Below are 20,206 nucleotides of genomic sequence, written 5' to 3' on the forward strand. Positions count from 1 at the left end.
AGGAAAGGGGGGGAGGGGGAGGAGGAGAGGGGGAGGGGGGAGGGGAGGGGGGAAGGGGGAGGGGTGGAAGGGGGGGAGGGTGGAAGGGGGGAGGGGGGGAAGGGGGGGAGGGAGGGAAGGGAGGGGGAGGAGGGGGGAAGGGGAGGGGAGAGGGGGGAGGGGAGAGGGGGAGGGGGAAGGGGAGGGGGGGAGGGGGGGAAGGGGGAGGGAGGAGGAGGGGGAATGGAGTGGGAAAGGCAGGGGAGGGGGATGGAGGGAGAGGGGAATTGGGGGGGAGGGGGAGAGGGGAATTGGGGGGGAGGGGAGGGGGGAAAGGGTATGGAGGAGGAGGGGGAAAGGGGTATGGAGGGGAGGGGGGAGAGGAGGAGGCAGAAGGGGAGGGGGATGGGGAGGGGAGAGGAGGGAGGAGGGGGGACAGGGAAGGAGGAGGGGGAGGGAGGGGGGAAGGGGAGGAGGAGGAGGGAGGGGAAGGGGAGGAGGAGGGGGGAGAAGGGGAGGGGGGAAGGGTGCGGAGGGGAATGTGGGAGAGGGGAACTTGGGGGACAAGGGGAAGCGGCGAGGAGGGGGGGGAGTGGGAGAGAGAAGGGGTATGGAGGGGGAGGGGGGATGGAGGGTGAATGTGGAGAGGGGGAAGGGGATGGGATTGGGGGGAGGGGAGGTGGGGGATGAGGGGAGAGGATGGGGAGGAGGGAGGGGGAGAGGGAGGGAGGAGGAGCAGAGGGAGGGGGGATGGGGAGGGGGAGGGGAGGGGGAAGGGGAGGAGGGGGAGGGAAGGGACGGGGAGGAGGGGAGGGGAAGGGGGGAGGGGCGGAGGAGGGGGAGGGGAAGGGGAGGAGGAGGAGGGGAGGGAAGTGGGGAGGGGAGGAGGAGAGGGGGAGGGGGAAGGGGAGTGGGGGAAGGTGAGGAGGAGGGGGAGGGGGATGGAGGGGGGAAAGGAAGGGGAGGGGGATGGAGGGGGAGGGAATGTAGGATGAGGAATGTGGAGAGGGAATGTGGAGAGGGGAATTGGGGGGAATGGGAGGAGAAGGGGTATGGAGGGGAGGGGGGATGGAGGGGGAATGTGGAGGGAGGGGGATGGGATTGGGGGAGAGAGTGGGGGAGAGAGAGGTGGGGAGGAGGGAGGGGGGAAGAGAGGAGGGGGGGAGGGATGTGGGAGAGGAGGGAGGGGGATGAGAGGGCGGAGGAGGTGTGAGAGGAGCGGGTCCAGCAGAAAAACTTGTGTTTGTGTAAACACATTCTCCAGGATTTCCTCTCACTGTTCAATGCACCTGAAAACATCAGTGCTGATACAAGGTCCCTTAGCATCTTGGAATACGCATTTGGTTAATTTTAGTTCACCATGAGTTTACCATTCTTGCTGAAGGCACTGACTACACCCAAGTCAGCAAAAAGGTTGCATGCTAGCCTAAAGCTAGGGTTTGTAACCAAGCGGCCAAAGTTAATTTTGAGACCCTAAACCACCCATAGACATCAGCTGTTTCTGCAATCCCACCAAGGCTTCAACCTTTACTGTGGAATTAGCCACACAAAGTTGTTTATATGCATTTCTGCAGGTGTCTGGCACCTGATTAACCAGCTGACAGCAAACTATAGCAGGAAAGGAGACGAGGGAGTTAAGATTTTAGGTACTCCAATGTTAAAAATAGTATCTTGGGTATTTACAAAATTCCCTTGAGGGTAAGGGTGTAATAAATCTCCTCCTAAAAACAAATTGAGTGTTGTTCCTTTGGTCAACTGTTTCAATGTGAATCTCAACAGAGGTTGTGAATTTATTTTTTAGTTGACTGAAGTTATAAAACTGGAGAGGCAGATTTGTTCGTATTGTAGTCATTTCTTTGGCCTGGGTCTGTTCAGCTCACTGCAGAGGACCAATGGTGCATTCTTTTCAGATTCTTCCTCCCACTGATCCACAATGACGGCATTCCACAGATCTTGATTATTCAGAGCAAACACAATTACTTCTCCCATTCCTCCCATCTCCACCCCCACAGATCCTACAACAGCAATTTAGGCATACATTGTAGTCTTATTAAATGGCTGATAATCATATATGTGGTCTTTCAGTATAGATAGGAACAACTGGGAGTCATGACTCAAACCATATTGACCTCATGTTCTGTTGGTTCTGCCGAGATTAATTTCATTACATAAGTAATTTCAATGCACAGGTTGAGATTATTCCCCTCCCACTATTGCTGTCTTGTTGTTTTACACATTGCTGGCCCTTAGTAACTTTAATATAGCAAAACTCCCTGTGTAAATCATAGTCATTGTCCTGGTGCTCCAAGCAACAGACTGAATATTCCAGAGACTGTAGATCAATGTCAACCAACAGAAAAAACGTGTTGAAAGTAAATTACCGGCAAATTCATGTTTCCAGAGAGAAAAGCTGACTTAAGCCACCATCAGGTTCTCAAATCCAAATGTCCCACTTTTCTCTTTAAGATGGTACATACTACTTGCATTTTCACCTTGTGTCAGATTTACTGCATTCAGTGAAATAACAAATGGTTCAAAGGGTGCTTATTGACCTTGCTGCAGTTTGCACACAGGAAATTTTTGCTCTGTGACTTTTTTTTTACCCCTAAACCCTAAAGTGTTGGGAAGTTGTCCAGGGTATTTATTACCTAATGTCAAGATGTTTCCATGATGACAAGTACTGAATTGGCATGGAATATGGACCTGATGTATACTTAACATTGATGGCCAGCCTTGAATGATCTATAGCTGAAATCACTGTCCTTCACTGACCTCTCTACAAATTCCATTCCCTCACTACAGATTCCATGCCCTAAATATCTACTTAAGAGAAACCCAGACTATTTACAGTTGCTGCCTTCCCGGTTGACGGCAAGTGGAGCTTCCAACTTCATTCATCTCCATAACATTGCCTCATGTTTGCCCATCAACCACTGAAATCAGTTATCCCATTCTCAACTCCTGATTTTAGCAATTCCATGCTGTTTTAACCAAATCTCGCTTTGCGCCCATCAGTCCATCTCAACGTTATGGTGCATCTATTTTGCCCTGCCCTGTCACACTCACCTTGTGGTGTACATTGGATCCCATTTCCTTGCTGCATCAAATTTAAGTTCTCATCCCTGTGCTTAAATCATTTTCTGACCTTGCCATTCCATGCTGGTATCTTGATAATACAATGATGTTACTGCATGAATTTAACTTTAACTTAGAAAGGGTATTTATAGTTTTTTCAAGATAATTGCTAGGAAATAAAATCTAAAGGCTGCCTAAAATCCAAGGACTCCCTGAAGAATTCATTTGAGATAAGTTTTGAAGGACAATATTCAGAATTCTGAAGACCCATACTTAATCTAGAGCCAACACCATGTCACATTCAATGTGAAATAGAATTGCATAGAACTTACCACTCTGCCTCTGACTGTCCACCTCGATCTATGTCTCTTATCATCTTGTACACCTTAATACTTAAACTCTGTTGGAGTCTTCTATTTCATTTAAGCCTCCTCCTGCTCTATCTAATCCTCATGAAATAAGATTCTCTTTCTTTCTCCCTTATGCTCTTATTTAACTTCCTCATTAAGGGTCAATGCTATTTGTCCTGACTGTTCCATAAGGTAGCAAGTTCTGCATTCTAGACACTTTTGGGGAAGTTGTCTCCAAGTTCTTTAATTGACTTGCATAAATACCTTCTATTTATGCACTTTCATTGGTTATACAGCTATCAGTGTAGAGTTGTGTGTTTGTTTTTTTCCCCATGAAGTAACTTTAATCATTCTGTACTTACCATTCACTTCTCATTGGTGCATCTTATAGGGTAAACAGAGGGCAACCAATGTGACCTTCCAAGCTCACCATGTTAGCAGGAACAAGCGTGGACAAGTTGTAGGAACCAGAGGTGGCTTTCGTGGGTGCACTGTCTGGCTTACAGGTAATGTTCATTGTTCTGTTGTTAAATGCTTCTAGCAGTTCTCTTAAACTCTTCTACCTTGCCCACCTCTTCCTTGTACAGTACTTAATGCAATCAAAAGCCTGCGTATCTTTCTTGCCACGCTCCTATTCACACGCTAACTAAACTCCAATTTGCCCAAATGTCAACGTTCATGTTCAGTTCAAGTTGCAGTCCTGTTTATTCATGTTGGATTACCTTTTCCTTTAGTATATCATTTTCAGTAGTACTTCTTGGACATTGTAAATTATGTGAGCTCACAGCTCTAATGACCCAGGTTTGATCCTGACCACTGATGTGACGTGTGGGGTTAACACTTTCTACCTGAGATTGTGTAGTTTGCTCTAGTTTCCTTCCAGAACTCCCAAGACAATGAGTAGTAGGAGAATCAGGGTGGAATTGTTGGGAATATAGGTTACAGGGAAATAAGTGGGGAAATGGGACTGATAGCATGCTCTGAGAACCAACGTAGACTTGGTAGGCTGAATGGCCTCCTTTTACTTTATAAGGAAATGTGAACATAAAAAAAAATGAATTCTTCAACTCTTGTGATCTGTTTCTGGCACTATGTTCTTCTCTACAGTGGATGTGGTAGAATTGTGGCTTTATTACAATAGTAGTAATCCAGGGATGTGGAGAAGCTAATTGGAATCTGACAGGGCAGTTTGGGAAGTATAATGAACTGAATTAAAAAGAAATTTGGAATAAAAAGTTAATATCAAAAACAGAGACCATATTCTCTTAAAAATTATTTGGCTCACCAATGTCTTTAAAGGGAGGAAATCTGCTGCCATTATTCAGTCAACTTAGCTCAGAGCCTGGTCATAATGCCTGTAGCCGAATTGTGCTTGATCCAACCTCACAGCTGTACTGGCCACACTTGCATCTTGTGACAATGTGGCATCCACTGGAGGCCTCCACTTCAATTTCAGATTTCCTTCACTTCTGCAAGTGGAGCAATCTGCAAATGGTGACCAGGTTTTGAGTGGCGAACTCTGACAAAGGTATGTTCCACTAATTTTAAATATTTCAGATATTCAGAGATATGTAAAGATAATGTAAATAATGAATAAAAATTAAGTTTAATGTACAGTACTATTTTTATATGAAAACATTAATATAATGACAAAGAAAAATCTGAACTTAAAATTTAACAAGGATCGTAAGTCTCATTCACAAGAAAGGGGTTATTGCTTACATGTCAATCAGGGCTGGCATAAAGTTTAAAACACCAGAAGCTAAGTTTACCTGGCCCTTCAACTCTGCAATTCAGAATCACCTCTGGATTCGGTGGTGAGTCTACAGCAAAGTGGCAGGTCAAACATGCAGCAATCTTTGACTTCCATGTTGCAGTGCACACAGATGTGAAAGTCAAAGAAATGCTGAGCATCAGAGGATGGAGTGGCAATTTCCTGTGGAATCCCCCCCCGTCGGAGCTTGCTAGTTCTGGCTGAGTTCTTCTGACGTTAGAGACCAGAGACTGAATTCAGAGCTTGGAGGAGCACTGATGTTTGTGTCTCACTCTTCTCCTGAAATGGCGATAGAGATGCAAAAAGGGATGGATCATGTGAAGATGAGAATAGGATGGAAATTGGCAGCAAAAGTAATGAAATTTTCAAGTTCTGTGTGAGTGCAGGAAGTAACACCAATACAGTTGTCAATGTACTGGATAAGATGTTAAGGGAGGGAGTCTGGGTGGGACTAAAACAAGACCTGCTTCATGTATCAGAAAGGTAGGCATAGCTTGGGGCCCATGCAAGTTATGTCTTCAACCTAGAAGTGAGTGGAGATCTTGCTACTTCTGTACTGTAAAGCACATTTAGGCAGGATATCAACTTTTGCTTGGTAATAGCACTTTAATTTCAGAGTCCAAAGACTTTGAAGCTTTCCTTCTAAAACTTGAATGAATCAGATGGACATTTCATTACCATGCTGAAGCACTTTTCAGTGAGATACTATGGCCCAGCTTGGGCACAGTTGAAAGAAAGGCAGTCATGTTCTAGTATACTTATTGTTCCAACAGCATCCCTTTTCAGAAAAAAATCGAGATGAATTCAAATTTGTCAGTTCATTTCCTTAGCTGGTAAATTCAATCTTCTCTCAACAATACATCATTAGGAATGTGGTAGCTGTTAGATAATGGAGCAAAGTTCGGGTATTTCACTGTAAGCTGTTCTGATAGCTGCATTATGCAATGATAGTGAAGTTGTTAGCTAATCATAGCCATCTACCTTTAAGTAATCATAGTCTCGTGACACAAAAACAGGTCCTTCAGCCCAACTTGTCTATTCCAACCAAGTTACCTCTCTGAGCTTGTCCCATTTGCCTGCACTCGGCCCATATCCCTCTAAACCTTTCCTGTCCTTGTACCTGTCCAAATGTCTTTTAAACATTGTAATTGTACCCACCTCTATCACTTCCTCTGGCAGCTCATTCCATATATCCACCACCCTCTGTGAGAAATAAAGGACTGCAGATGCTGGATGCTGGAGGAACTCGGCAAGCCAGGCAGCATCCGTGGAGAAAACCAGGCAGTCAACATTTCAGGTCAGGACCCTTCTTCAGGACTGAAGATGGGAAAAGAAGAAGCCCAATATATATAGGAGGGAAAAGCAGAGCAGTGATAGGTGGACAAAAGAGCGGAGGCGGGGTGAGCACAGGGTGATGATAAGTAGATGCAGGTAAGAGACAGTGATGGGCAGGTGCGGGGGAGAAGGGGAGAGCAGATCCACCAGGGGATGGGTCAAAGGTAAGAAGAGAAAGGAAAAAAAAGTAGAAAAAAGAGAGCGGCTAGGAAAGGGAAGAAGTGAAGAAGCATGGTGGGGGTGGGGATTCCTTGAAGTGGGAGAATTCAATGTTCATGCCACTAGGCTGCAAGGTTCAAGACAGAAAATGAGGTTGTTCCTTCAGTCTCGTTTGCAGCTTCTCCCACCCTGTCTCTTGCAAGGATGCAGTTCCTTTTTCTCAGTTTCTCTGCCTCCACTGCATCTGCTCCCATGATGAGGCTTTCCACTCCAGGACATCCAAGATGTCCAATTCCTTTTCTAACCAGGGCTCCCCCCCTGCATCCCACCCCCCCCCCGCCCCCAACTGTGGTCGAGAGAGCTTGCACCCGTATCTCTTCCATTTCCCGCCCCTCTGCTCTCACCCCCACCCCTCCCAGACCCAACAGGGATAGGGTCCCCCCTTGTCCTCACATTTCATCCCACCGGCCTACGTATCCAACACATCATTCCCCGCCACTTCCACCATCTCCAACGGGACCCCACCAGCAGGCATATCTTCCCTCCCCATCCCTTTCTGCCTTTTGCAGGGACTGCTCTCTCTGCGACTCCCTGGTTCACTCCTCTTTCCACTCCCCACCCATCCCACCCTGGGAACTTTCCACTGCCCCTGCCATAGGTGCAACACCTGCCCCTACACCACTTCCATCCAGGGACCCAAACAGTCCTTTCAGGTGAGACAGAGATTCACCTGCACCTCCTTTAATATCATCTACTGCATTCGGTGCTCCAAGTGTGGCCTCCTCTACATTGGTGAGAGCAAATGCAGACTAGGTGACTGTGACCTGCACTCTATCCACTGTCCATAACCGCGATCTGCATTTCCCTGGTGTCAGTCACTTCAACTCCCTCTCCCACACCATCACAGATATGTCAGTCCTTGGCCTCCTCCACTGCCAGGAGGATTCCAAGCGCAAACTGGAGGAACAGCACCTCATTTTCCATCTTGGAACCTTGCAGCCTAATGGCATGAACATTGAATTCTCCCACTTTAATTAATCCCTACAACCCCACCATTTCACCATACTTATTCTCTTCTTCCCTTTCCTAACCTATCTCTTTTTTCTACCCTTTTGTTTCCTTTCGCTCCTTACCTTTGACCCATCCCCCGATGGATCTGCTCTCCCCTCCTCCCGCACACCTGTCTATCACTATCTCTTACCTGCATCTACCTATCATCACCCTGTGCCCACCCTGCCTCCCCTCTTTTGTCCACTTATCACTGCTCTGCTTTTCCCTCCTATATTGGGCTTCTGCTTTTCCCATCTTCAGTCCCGAAGAAGGGTCCTGACCTGAAGTGTTGACCACCTGGTTTTCTCCACAGATGCTGCCTGGCCTGCTGAGTTCCTCCAGCATCTTAGCATTTTTCACCCTCTGTTTGAAAGTTGCCCCTCGGATCCCCTTACCTTAAACCTGTGCCCTCTAGTTTTAGACTGCCCTACCCTGGGAAAAAGACTTGACTATTCACCTTATCTATGCCTCTCATGATTTTATATACCTCTATAAGGTCATCTCTCAGCTTACAATTCTCCAGGGAAAAATGTTCCAGCCTATTCAAGCCCTCCAGTCCTGGTAACATCATCATGAATCTTTTCTGCACTGTGTCCAGCTCAGTGACATCCTTCCTATAGCTGCGTGACCAGAACTGCACGCAATATTCCAAGTGAGGTCTCACCAACGTCTTGTACAATTGTAACGTCCCATTACCACTCTTGTACTATATGCCCTGACTGACAAAGGCAAGCGTGCCAAGCGCTGCCTTCTCTATCCTGTCTACCTCTATTGCCAATTTCAGGGAACTATATACTTGTACCTCTAGGTCTCTCTGTTCTGCCATTGACTGTGCAAGTTCTGCCCTGGTTTAACTTTCCAAAGTGCAACACTTTGGACTTGTCTGAGTTAAATTCCATCTGTCATTCCTCGGTTCACTTTCCCAGTTGATCTAGATCCTGTTGTAATCTTAGATAACTTTCTTCATTGTCCGCTATACCACTAATTTTGGTGTCATCCGCAAACTTATTAACCATGCCAGCTGCATTCTTATCCAAATTTTTAATATAGATGACAAAACAACAGTGGACCCAGTACCACTCTCTGCGGCACACTGCTGGTCGCAGGCCTCCAATCTGTAAAGCAACCCTCCACTACCATCCTCTGCTTCCTGCCACCAAGGCAACTTTGTATGCAATTGGCTAGGTCGCCCTGGATCCCATATGATCTAACCTTCTGGATCAGGCTACCACGTAAGACCATGTCAAAGGCTTTAATAAAGTCGATGTAGATGTCTACCATCCTGCCCTCATCAATCCTCTTGGTCGCCTCTTCAAAAAATCAAATTTGTGAGATGTAATTTCCAACGTAATTTCCCTGGCACAAAGCAATGCAGTCCTTGTCTTTACAAATGCAAGTAGATCCTGCCTCTCAGAATCCCCTCCAGTAAGTTTCCCACTACTGATGTTAGGTTCACTGGCATGTAGTTCCCTGGCTTGTCCTTGGAGCCCTTCTTGAATAAAGGCACAGCATTAGCTGCGCCCCCAGTTTTCTGGTACCTAATCAGAAGTATAGTTCAGTGAATGTTGGAGACCTGCAATAAAAAGTGCTGAAAATACTTTGCCCATCAAGTAATATCTGTGGACAGAGTAACAGTTAATGCTTCAATTCAATGACCTTTTATGAGTAAATGACCTGAAACTTGTCTCTCTGCAGATGCTACCTGACCTGCTGACTACTTTTAGCATTTTCAATTTTTTTTCCAGTCAATTAATCATTAACTCAAAAGCTTTGGAATGTCCTGAGGTTATACTTTGTAATATATTTGTATGAAGATGTATTTTATTAAGTGTGCTTAGTTTATTTTCTATTTTGCTGTTTGATAGGCTTATCTGGAGCTGGTAAGACAACAGTTAGCATGGCACTGGAGGAGTACTTAGTTTGCCATGGGATACCCTGCTATACATTGGACGGTGACAACATTCGACAAGGTTTAAACAAAAACCTGGGCTTTAGCCCCGGAGATCGCGAAGAGAACATTCGACGTATTGCTGAAGTAGCCAAACTGTTTGCAGATGCTGGACTTGTGTGCCTTGCCAGTTTTATTTCTCCATATACAAAGGTACTTCTCCATTCGTGTGTCTTTAAGAATTTTTTGTTTTAGTTATTCATTTCATCTTCAACTGCTTCACCTTGTAAGCATTCATTATTTGCAATAACATTCACATTTGACTCATTGGTTTCAATACACATTAAAAATCTTGCATGGGGAATTGCCTTTTGTGATAGTTTAAGTCTTTCTTCTATGTTAACATTTTAACATTGAAAGTGCTGTTGTATGCATTTAAAATGCAAATCCCATATACAGGCAACCTTCTGCGTTATGTCCTTTCAGGTAATAGAAATTTGCTTAGACAGAATTCATAAATTACTACCCAAAAATTTGAGATGTGGAATAAAATTTGCTTTCATGGAATTTGGGGAGGGGGGTGGGTGAGAAGGAAATAAGTCAACACAATTTATTTCTAACTTGTGTTTCTTAACGCGTGTATAGATGGCGCAGCTTTGCGTTACAGAAAATCACCAATCACCATATAGGCGGTTTTCTGGGAATACAAGCCCCCGTAATGTGGTAACATTGTAATTACAGGTTTTGGACAGTAGATGGAGCCTTCAGAAACATTTGCACTAATTTGCATTGGCATGTTCAGTACATAAGATCTATTTTCATCATTGATCTCGGTACATCATTGTTTGAACTGCAACATGGTATTGTAAATTCTTATTCACATTGCAGCTCAGCATAATCTGCCTTGCACAAAGTCTCATTATCCCACAAGTATCCCAGTTATGAATTTGCTCCTTCACGAAATATGAAATCTAAACACATTCTCTGAAAATTCCTTCCCACCTCCCTCTTCCCCCAACCTCTCAGCCAGCCTGCCTCCCCCATCCCGTTTCTTCCTCAGTCATCTGCCTGCCTCTGTCCCTTCCCCACTCCCCCCACCACGCCCCCAACCAAGCATGTAAATGCAGCTGATACAAACTGCCAAAAAGAAAGTGAGTTCTGAATCTCAGGGTATGAAGTAAAAGCTTATCACTTTTGAAGGGAGCTTGTCACATCTGTTTGCTTTGTATATCCTTCAATGACTGCAAGAATGGCATTGGTCTTGGTGTGTGTGTGTGTGTGTGTGTCAAGGTGTGATGAATGAATCCAGTGAAACCCAAAGCATAATTAAAAAAATATATAAAATAATCTTCGACGTGACAAAAAATAGAAAACCACTGTTTCACTTTGCAGTTTTTTAAAATTTTAATACTGCATGTCAAATGACGTCATTGTGGGATAGAATGCTTGATATTTCTCATCTTTTAAATCTTAACCTTCTATTTGACAGGATCGGAAAAATAGCAGAAGCATACATGAAAGTGCTGGTCTGCCTTTTTTTGAAATATTTGTTGATGCTCCACTATACGTCTGTGAGAGCAGGGACGTGAAGGGACTTTACAAAAAGGCCAGAGCTGGAGAGATAAAAGGTGTGTGCCATAAGAATACATGGAGCAAATGAAGAAACTTGTGGGTGGTGGGTCACTTGTGAGGTGTGATTGTACTTTGGTTATTTATTTAAACTTTGTTTTGGAAAAAAAATCTTTTTATTGGTGTGTTCGGATAATATCTAATTGAAAATGCAGCTAATGATCACCATTCACTCTTTTCCACATCCACACATTCCTTCATCTTTCAAGGTTGTGAATCTTTGCTTATGTTTTAGGATCTTGCACTAGAGAAGGAGGCTGGTCAATTCATTTTGTCTCTTCAGCTTTGGAAATGCTCTCTGAGTAGTTCCATTCCCATTCTCTTTTCTCATAATCCTATAATTTTTTTTCTTGTGTATCTATAAAGTTGCATTTTATAGATTGCTATTTAATTTACTTCCATTACACTTTCACAGTGTATTCCAGTTCACAATTTTATTTTCATTTATAAGAAGAATCTCCTGCACCTCCCTTTTGTAATCATTTTTCAGTTTGGGTCAACAAACAATCTGCTGGAGGAACTCGGGCTTTTGGCCTTCCTGGCAGTGGCAAGGGTTTCTCCTCATCTCTCAAGTCCCTTGCTAACCTTTGAATGCTTCATTTAAGTTCCACTGAACTCCTTTGTTCTTAAGATGAAATCAGTGTTGTTAACTTGAGACAAACATTGAAAACTCATACAGTGCTTTGATTAGGTATCTTGTGACAGTTGAACTGTTATTGACTAAGGAAGTCAGACAGTGTGATTGTAAATTTAATAGCCATCTCATTCGCTAATTGTCTGGAAATGGGCTTATTGTGTTTGCGCACGTATCAGAGAGCATCTTCTAATGAAGAAAACCCTAGCTTACCTAGTCTTTTTGCTTGGTACAATATTACAGCTCTGGTAACATCCACTAAATCTTTGCATTCTCTCTAGTCCAATTGTACCTCTTCTGGTGACCAGAACTGTGTGCAATAATCAAGCTGTGGTCCAATTAGTGTCACAAACAGTTCTAGCTTAACCTCCCTGCTTTTATAAACTATGCCTTGGCTAATAATGTGCCTTCTGAACCACCTTATTGATTTGTCCTGCTACTTTTAAGGATCTGAGGATCCTTTGTTCCTCCACATTACAGTACCCGAGAGGATATTGAGTATGTTCTCTTGTCCCATTCACTTAATGCCTTACTTCACACTCCTCCAGATTAAATTTCCTTTGCCACTTTTCTGCCCAACTGACCAGACGATCTATAACTTTATGCAGTCCTTGTAGTTAACCACATGGCCAGTTTCTGCAAATTTAATAGTAATCCTTGCATATAAATTTAATCCATTAATATATCTAACAAAAAGCAAGAGAGCAAGTACTGAGCCATTTGAAACCCTACTGATCACAAAACACTTATGGACTATTGTCCTTTATTTCTTGCCAGTAAGACTGTTTTGGATCGAATTTGCCACTTTCCCTTGGATCCTGTAGGCTTTTTATTATTTTGACCAACCTGTAATATTGACCTTGATAAAAGCCTTGCTAAAATAGATGTAGACTACATAACATACACTGCTGTCTTTGCCCTTCATTGTTACCTGCTCAAAAAAAAGTCAATCAAGCCAGTCACACATGACATTCCTTTAATAAATCCATGCAATCTATGCCACTAAATAAAAATGTACATAATCCCTTAGAGTACATTTCAATAATTTTGCCCACCACTGCAAATGAAATTAATTGGTCTGTTTTTCAGTTTATCCTTCCTTCCCTTTTTAAATGATGGCATCATGTTAGCTGTCCTCCAATCCTCTGAGCCCACTGCTTAGCCAGAAAGGATTGAAAATTATAGTCAGTGCTCCCCAACATTTCTCCCCCCTCCCCATTGTCCTCCTACATGCAGCGACAGTAGATGAGACAGTGAATGCTACTGTTATTGAAAAATATCAAACTATCAATCTAATTTACTCACTGTATCCTTCCTCTTCACTATTCCCTTCTCCCATTACGTTCATTCACATGGAACAGGCTGACATCAGCTTTTTAAACTCTTCCATGAGCTTGTTATAGGTAGTTGTGCAAAACTGGTCTCAATTGATATACCCTAATTTATGATTTTCTCTGCTTCGCTGTGGGGTGGTATCTTGCATCTGTTCAAGGAGCCAAAACTGGATATTGTACTCAGCATGAGAATATTATAGCATAACTGTTTGTTTCTTATCTGTTTTTTAAATGTGCCTATGTATGTGTTATAGAAAGTATATGGCAGATTGGTTTTATGTACAAACAAACCATTTACATGGGAAAAATGTTAAGCAAACTTTGGTGTATGCCTCCTGTAGGATTGCTGTGATTATCGTGATTACATAGAACGTCGAACAGTACGGGCCCTTCAGCCCATGATGTTGCGATGACCTATATAAACCTTATCCACATTCAATCTATCTCCCTCTCTACTTCACCTCCCGTAACCCTATTTTTCTTTCGTCCATATGCCTATCCAATAGTCTCTTAAATTACCCTATCATATTGGCCCCTACCACAACCCCCAGCAGTGCAAAACAAAAAAAAACTACCTCTGACATCTCCCCTCAACAGGCCTTAAACGGGTGACCTCTAGTATTGGCCATTGCCACCCTGGGGAAAGGATGCTGACTGTCTATGCCTCATAATCTTGTACACCTCTATCAAGTCACCTCTCATCCTCCTTCACTCCAAAGAGAAAAGCCCTAACTCGCTCAACCTCTCCTCCTAAGAGATGCTCTCCAACCTAGGTAGCATTCTAGTAAATCTCCTCTGCATTCTAGTAAATCTCCTCTGCACCCTCTCCAAAGCTTCCACATCCTTCCTATAATGTGGTGAGCAGAACTGAACACAATATTCCAAGTGTGGTCTGACCAGAGTCTTACAGAGCTGCAACATTACCTCTTGGCTCTTGAAATCAATCCCCTGGCTAATGAAAGTCAGCACACCATACACCACCTTAACTGCCTGTTGTGTGAAATCATTCTTTTCTGTCTTAAGAATCAAGGACTCTGAACACAAGCTTTGTAGACCAAAACTAGTTTAATTACAAAGGCAAACATGGGACAGAATGGATGGGAACAGACATGCGCTCACTCATGCACAGGATACCACGAACACGAGAGGAGATGGCAACTGGGTTAAAATACACACACACACTGATACACACAAGCACACAGTAACAATGTACAACTTCAGGATATAACACTTCAATGCCTGTCCCACACTAGCATTGGCCCTTAATGCTCCTTGACCACGTGCTGATGCACTCTTACCAATGATCTCTGCAGCATTGTCTGACTACTCCTGGGGTCGTCAAAAGAGGAAGGGCTAGTGGATGCAGCCCTTTTTATGGTGCTAGGAGGCTGGGCGGAGTCTCACTGTTGTGATTTAAAAGAGCCAATGGTGTGGGAGTCAAAGACAAAGGTTCCTGCCACAGCCAACGGTCAGGCAGGTTCAGAGACAAAGGATACTGGTCAGGCAAGTTCAGAGGCAAAAGGTACTCCCACACCTGAGGGGTGGGTGGAGCCGCACCTTGATTGACAGTAGTATCACTTCCGATCAGAGGAGCAATGCTGTCCTCCGGTCAGCGGGGTTCAGTGTCATTACTGTCACGTGACAGCCATGTGGATTTCTCGCAACACTGCCCTATCCACTTGAGGCAACTTTGAGGGATCTGTGCACTTGGACCCCAAGATCTCTCTGTTCCTCCACACTGCTAAGAATCCTGGCATTAATCATGTACTCTGCCTTTCAAGTTCATTCTTCCGAGGTGTATCACTTCCCACTTCTCATTACTTGCATATTTGTGTGAGATTGAATTATCTTTAGTAATTTTTACAAATAATGTTGAACGTAAGAAAGGTAGTGTAATGTCAGATGAAATGTTACAGTGACAAGCCTAACTAACAGTGATAGTCCATTTTTTCTCCCCAGCTCTTTTGTTGTAAATTCTTAGAGTAATGTTATATTGACAAGTAATGTTTTGTTCAGCTGGCATTGGGCTATTTGTTGTGGATTCTGATCTCGTATCCTTGCATCAGTATTCCACAGGTTTCACTTAGGGGCTGGCAGCTCCTTCTTCCCATCTTTCCCAAGCTTAGGAATCTGACTGTTTCACTTAAAGCAGCTCTCTAATTAGGGCCATTTGTTTCCCATAGTCTACAGAATTTTGCTTTATGAATACAAATCCAATTTTCTTTATAAAGTTAACTCTCCCCCACTGTCCCTTCTTCCCCCTCCCCTCTCCTCCTCCCCTCTCCCTGTGACTGCCTGGGCTTCCATGCAGTGGGTTGAAATGGGATACAGAGGGACGTGAGTTGAGCAGCCGGTAACCAATGTCTTATGTCACCCCTAGTCTTATTGTTTAGATTGGAGATGGCTAACTCGAAGACCAGGTATCAAGCTTCCAGTCTGTCAAGTCCATACTATAGTAGTGTACTTTCTCAACATAACTGTCTCAAAGCCGCAGATTAAATTGCAAAGTTGTTCACTGGCCATTGAACACAGTGTTGTCTTTTTGCAGGGTTCACTGGTATTGATTCGGAGTATGAGAAACCAGAAGCTCCTGAGCTAGTTCTGAAGACTGATGTCTGTTCTGTCAATGAATGTGTCCAGCAAGTGATTGAACTTCTTCAGGAGAGGGTAAGGATTCAGCTGTACCTTTTGGATAACTGTCTTTTAGATTGGGTTTTGTTGGATCCTAAGGTAAACCTGAGAGCAAGTCTGGAAACCAATATGTACCCCACCAAAACTCAGTTTAAGGAAATTTCATTATTAATGCCTTTTTCATGACTTCTCTGACAATTATGGCTGTAAGCACGGGTCTAGTAAGTTCAGGATTTGCATGTGTAAGTCAACAGTGATGAAAACAGACTGAAGAACTGTAGCTCTGCATATAGCTGTCATTGCAGGGTAACACTCTTAGCTCTGCCAGAAAGTTCCAGATTCAAGTGTCATTCCAGAGGTTTGATTAAAAAAAATGTGTGCTAATGTTCTTGTCCACTGCTAAAGGTGCCCTGCATTGCTGGAGGTGCTGACTTTTGGATGGGGACATTAAGCTAAGAACTTGCCTTCTTTCTCAGGTTGATGCAGTAGATCCCATTACAGAATAATAGAGTGGCATGGAAGGTATGTCTATGTCCCAGCCAATATTTATCAATCATATTAATGCTATCTGATCTCTATCATGTTTGTGGAAGTTTGCTGGCACATTTTTGATAGCAGTAGCACTTGAAAGAAAAATCTTCATTGATTATAAATTACTTTGGTATGTCTTGAATGGGACTTGTAAGCTGCTATACAGAAGTGTTGTATATTACACTAAAAGTAATTGGTTTCTCTAAACAGTTTTGAGGAAGTGAGATCTCAAGTGGGCCTTTTCACTTTAAAGAAAACTTTAATTCTCAGGATGTGTCATTGCTGGCAAGATTGTGGTTTCTTGATGAACAACAACTGAGAAGGTGTTTGGCTACTTTCCTGAGGTGTTGGTGCCTTTCACAACCTCAGCATCCCGGGGAAGATGTGGGTTCAAGTCCTATTCTGTGTATTTGAACATATAGTCTTGGCTGACATTGCAGTGCATTATAAAGAAAGAAGAAAGTCAGAAAGAACAGTTGTCTTCAATACACTTTGGGACATCGTAAGATTGTGAAACATGTACATGAATGCATTTGCTGGCTGGACTATTTGTGTTGTGGAAACAGCTGAGTAACACCGTATTCCTTGAGGATCTGTACCAGCATCATCTTTATTACACAAATCGGTAGTAGGAGGCTGGCAAACATAAGATTCAGCCCTTTATTCCAATTTTGCCATTTTATTAGATCACAGCTGATCTGCAGTTCAACTCCTTTGGCTTTCATCCATGTTACTCAATATACTTGGCTGATAAATATGCTGAAAATTTAAATTGACACAGCAGTCATAACATTTTTTTGGGGAAAAAGGTTTCAGGTTTCTTCTTTGAATGGAAAAATGCTCACCCCCTTGTGTTATGGATTTCCCCATCAGAGACAATCGCTTCTATTTTCTGTCATGTGCCACTTCATTTTAAGCACCTCATTTAGATCACTGCTTAACCTACTGAACATTCAGGAACAGTTGGCCCGAGATGGTGCATTTACTTTTAAGTTGACAAACAGCTTTTACATATAGAGAATCTTCATTCCACTTCTGCAGAAGTTTTCCTGTAACTCTTTCTCCATTTTAGCCCCAGATATCAGGTTAAAAGGAAATTTTACTGTCTGCTTAAACGTGATTTTATGAAATAAATGTTTAAGCAAGCAGCAAATACGTTGCAGCCAGAATTTAAAAATGCAGTGTTCTGCTTAAATGGAAAAAAAAGTTACATCCCTTTAATCCACTTCTTGGGAGGTAAACCACGCATTGGCATTTCTTTGACTCCAGACACAGGACTTCCTACATTCTGGAGTCACTCTGGTGTTACCGGTTACCAAAATAAATAAGAGCTTTTGTCCTTGTGGGAAAGAACAAGAGTTGAGACCAAGATGAATACCAAGAAAGAAAATTTTGAATTCAGGAGGAGCTTCGTTACTCGAAGGATGGGAATGTGGACCTCGTTACCGCATAATGTAGTTAAGGTAAACAATATAAATGCATTGAAAGGAAGGGTAGATGGGAACATAAGAGAATAGAGCTTTATGCATGTAAAGTTGGGTGAAAAAGGAAGGGATCACTTGTGGAGGTAGAATTCTGAATCAGATTTATTATCACTGACTTACGATGTGAAATTTATTGTTTTGTAGCATCAGTACAGTGCAAAGACATAAAGATCTATAAATTACAAACATAAATAGTGCAAAAAAAACCAGAGTAACTAGTGTTCATGGACTGTTCAGAAATCTGATGGCAGAGGGGAAGAAGCTGTTTCTGAATTGAGTGTAGGCCTTCAGGCTCTTTTACCACCTCCCCAATGGTAGTAATGAGAAGAGGGCATGTCCTGGCTGGTGAGGATCCTTAGTGATGGACGTTGCCGCCTCGAGGCGCTGCCTCTTGAAGATGTCCTCAATGGTGGCATAGCATAAGCAGCATAGAAAAGGGGCATTTAATGCACCCAGTCCATGCAGTGTTTACATTTTCCACGTTCCCTCCCACTCAGTGGATCAGCACAAACCTCTATTCCCTTTTCCGCCATGTAACTGTCCAGCTTCCCCTTCAATTCATCTGTACTGTTCACCTTAAGTACATTGTGTATAATCAGTTCCACATTCTCACTGCTCTCTGGGTAAGGTCCCCTCTCAATTTCCTGTTTCATTTCTCTATCATTTTAGGTTTATGATTTCTAGTTTTATTCTTTCCCACAAGGAGAAAAACTTATTTATTTTGGTAACTAGTAACAACAGTGTGATTCCAGATTGGAGGAAGTAGTGTCTGGCCTTAGAGTCACAGTCAAAGAGATGCCAAAGTGTGGTTTACCACCCAAAAAGCAGATTAAATGGAAGTTGTTTTTTTCTGTTGAAGCAGAGCAGCATGTTTAACAGTATTCATTAGGGGATTATTAATGTCCTTGTTGACAGCAAGCTTGCTTCATACCACATTCATAATACAATAAGTTCAGAAGTTTCTATCTAATTTGTCTGTTGTAGCAATGAACAGTACAATAAACATTCATTAATATTGTCACTTTCTGGCTATATTTCTCTAAATTGGAATCATGTAGCAGACTGTGGAAAATTTATAATGGCTCGTGTAAACACAGTTCACAATTTGATGGGGAGTTCATGTTGATGTAGTCATCTTCTGTACACCACCCACTGAGCCTGTAGAAATTTGAAAGCAAGCAAAGTGATGGAAATAATTAGCAGGTCAGGCAGCAGCTACAGAGGGTGAAACATAGTTGGTATTTCAGGACTGTATCCTTTATTCAGAACTGAGAAAAGGTAAAGATAAGCAAGTTTTTGAATGCAGATGAAGGTATAAGGAGAGTTAGTGGGTTGCAGAGAATAGAAGAGAAACTGATCAAATGGAACACAGCAGCAAATGAGGGACTAGTGAATACTATAAGGCAGAATTACCTGTTGATTTGCTTTTTATTCCATTATGTCTATCTCCCTCCCTCATTCCTTTTGTCACTTTGTCTCTCCTGGCCATCACAGAAACTTCTGTTCCTGATGCCGCCTTCCTTTCCCTGAATTTTGTAATGTTTCCATCTTTTCCCATTTCTGATGAAAGGTCAGACATTCTCTTTGTCCTATCCTTCGCTCACCCTTTCTGCAACTTAAAACTGACTTGTTTTTTCTCCCTCTGAGTTCTAATCAAGAATGTTGTCATTCCACAGATGCTGCCTGGCCTACTGAACATTTCCAGCATTTTCTGTTTTTATTTCTCTCTTGCAGGATCTGTACTACTGGTTTCCATCAATCTGAAATGCCAGTTCTGCTTATTTCTTCACAGACCAGCCCTTGGTTTTACTTAAGCAACTGGAATCTTCTTAGAGTGAACAGAATATTTTGCTGATGTTCTTTGCTGCTTATACAACGTAGCTCCTTCAGTAACATGACATAAGTCTAACCTTGTACTAATCATCTTCCTATCTCACTGTGTAATACCAATCCATGGAAAATAGGATGTTCTTTGGGGAAGTGGTGGTGAACAACCTAGAGATCTGACTTCTTAAAAATTGTTAATTGTGCATTTAATGTGCTTATCCCAGAATACACAGCTGGTTTGAACTTGTAAGTAAACGAGTCAAAGTGATGTAATTTTGTGGTGTACCACCCAGCCACGCCCCTAACCCACCCCCCCGCCTCCGCCCCAAAAAAAGGCTTAAAGCAGATTCAAGTTGGTTTCTTCTTGGAGGTCTGTGTGATGGAGATTTTCCTCCTTACCTTTGAGACCGACCATGAATTTGGCTGTGGCTTTCCTAGTAGTCATCTTTGTGCATTTACCTTGCTCATAAATTAAAACATCATCTCACCCAGATCGTTAAGAAATATTGCCTGTTCTATGCACTTG

The 20,206-nt window shown here is 43.0% G+C and overlaps 1 protein-coding gene across 1 annotated transcript in view; it reads left to right on the forward strand.

The window, feature by feature from the left end:
* The window catches only part of papss1 (3'-phosphoadenosine 5'-phosphosulfate synthase 1), a 58,955-nt gene that overhangs the window by 4,531 nt on the left and 34,218 nt on the right, over positions 1 to 20,206 (forward strand). Inside the window, exons 2-5 of the mRNA XM_052009085.1 lie at positions 3,796 to 3,910; positions 9,588 to 9,823; positions 11,100 to 11,238; positions 15,756 to 15,874. Coding sequence (XP_051865045.1) covers positions 3,796 to 3,910; positions 9,588 to 9,823; positions 11,100 to 11,238; positions 15,756 to 15,874 — 609 coding nt within the window. The remainder of the gene's footprint in view (positions 1 to 3,795; positions 3,911 to 9,587; positions 9,824 to 11,099; positions 11,239 to 15,755; positions 15,875 to 20,206) is intronic.

This window comes from Pristis pectinata, chromosome 2, assembly GCF_009764475.1.
Source record: "Pristis pectinata isolate sPriPec2 chromosome 2, sPriPec2.1.pri, whole genome shotgun sequence".
In the NCBI taxonomy this organism is placed as follows: Eukaryota; Metazoa; Chordata; class Chondrichthyes; order Rhinopristiformes; family Pristidae; genus Pristis; species Pristis pectinata.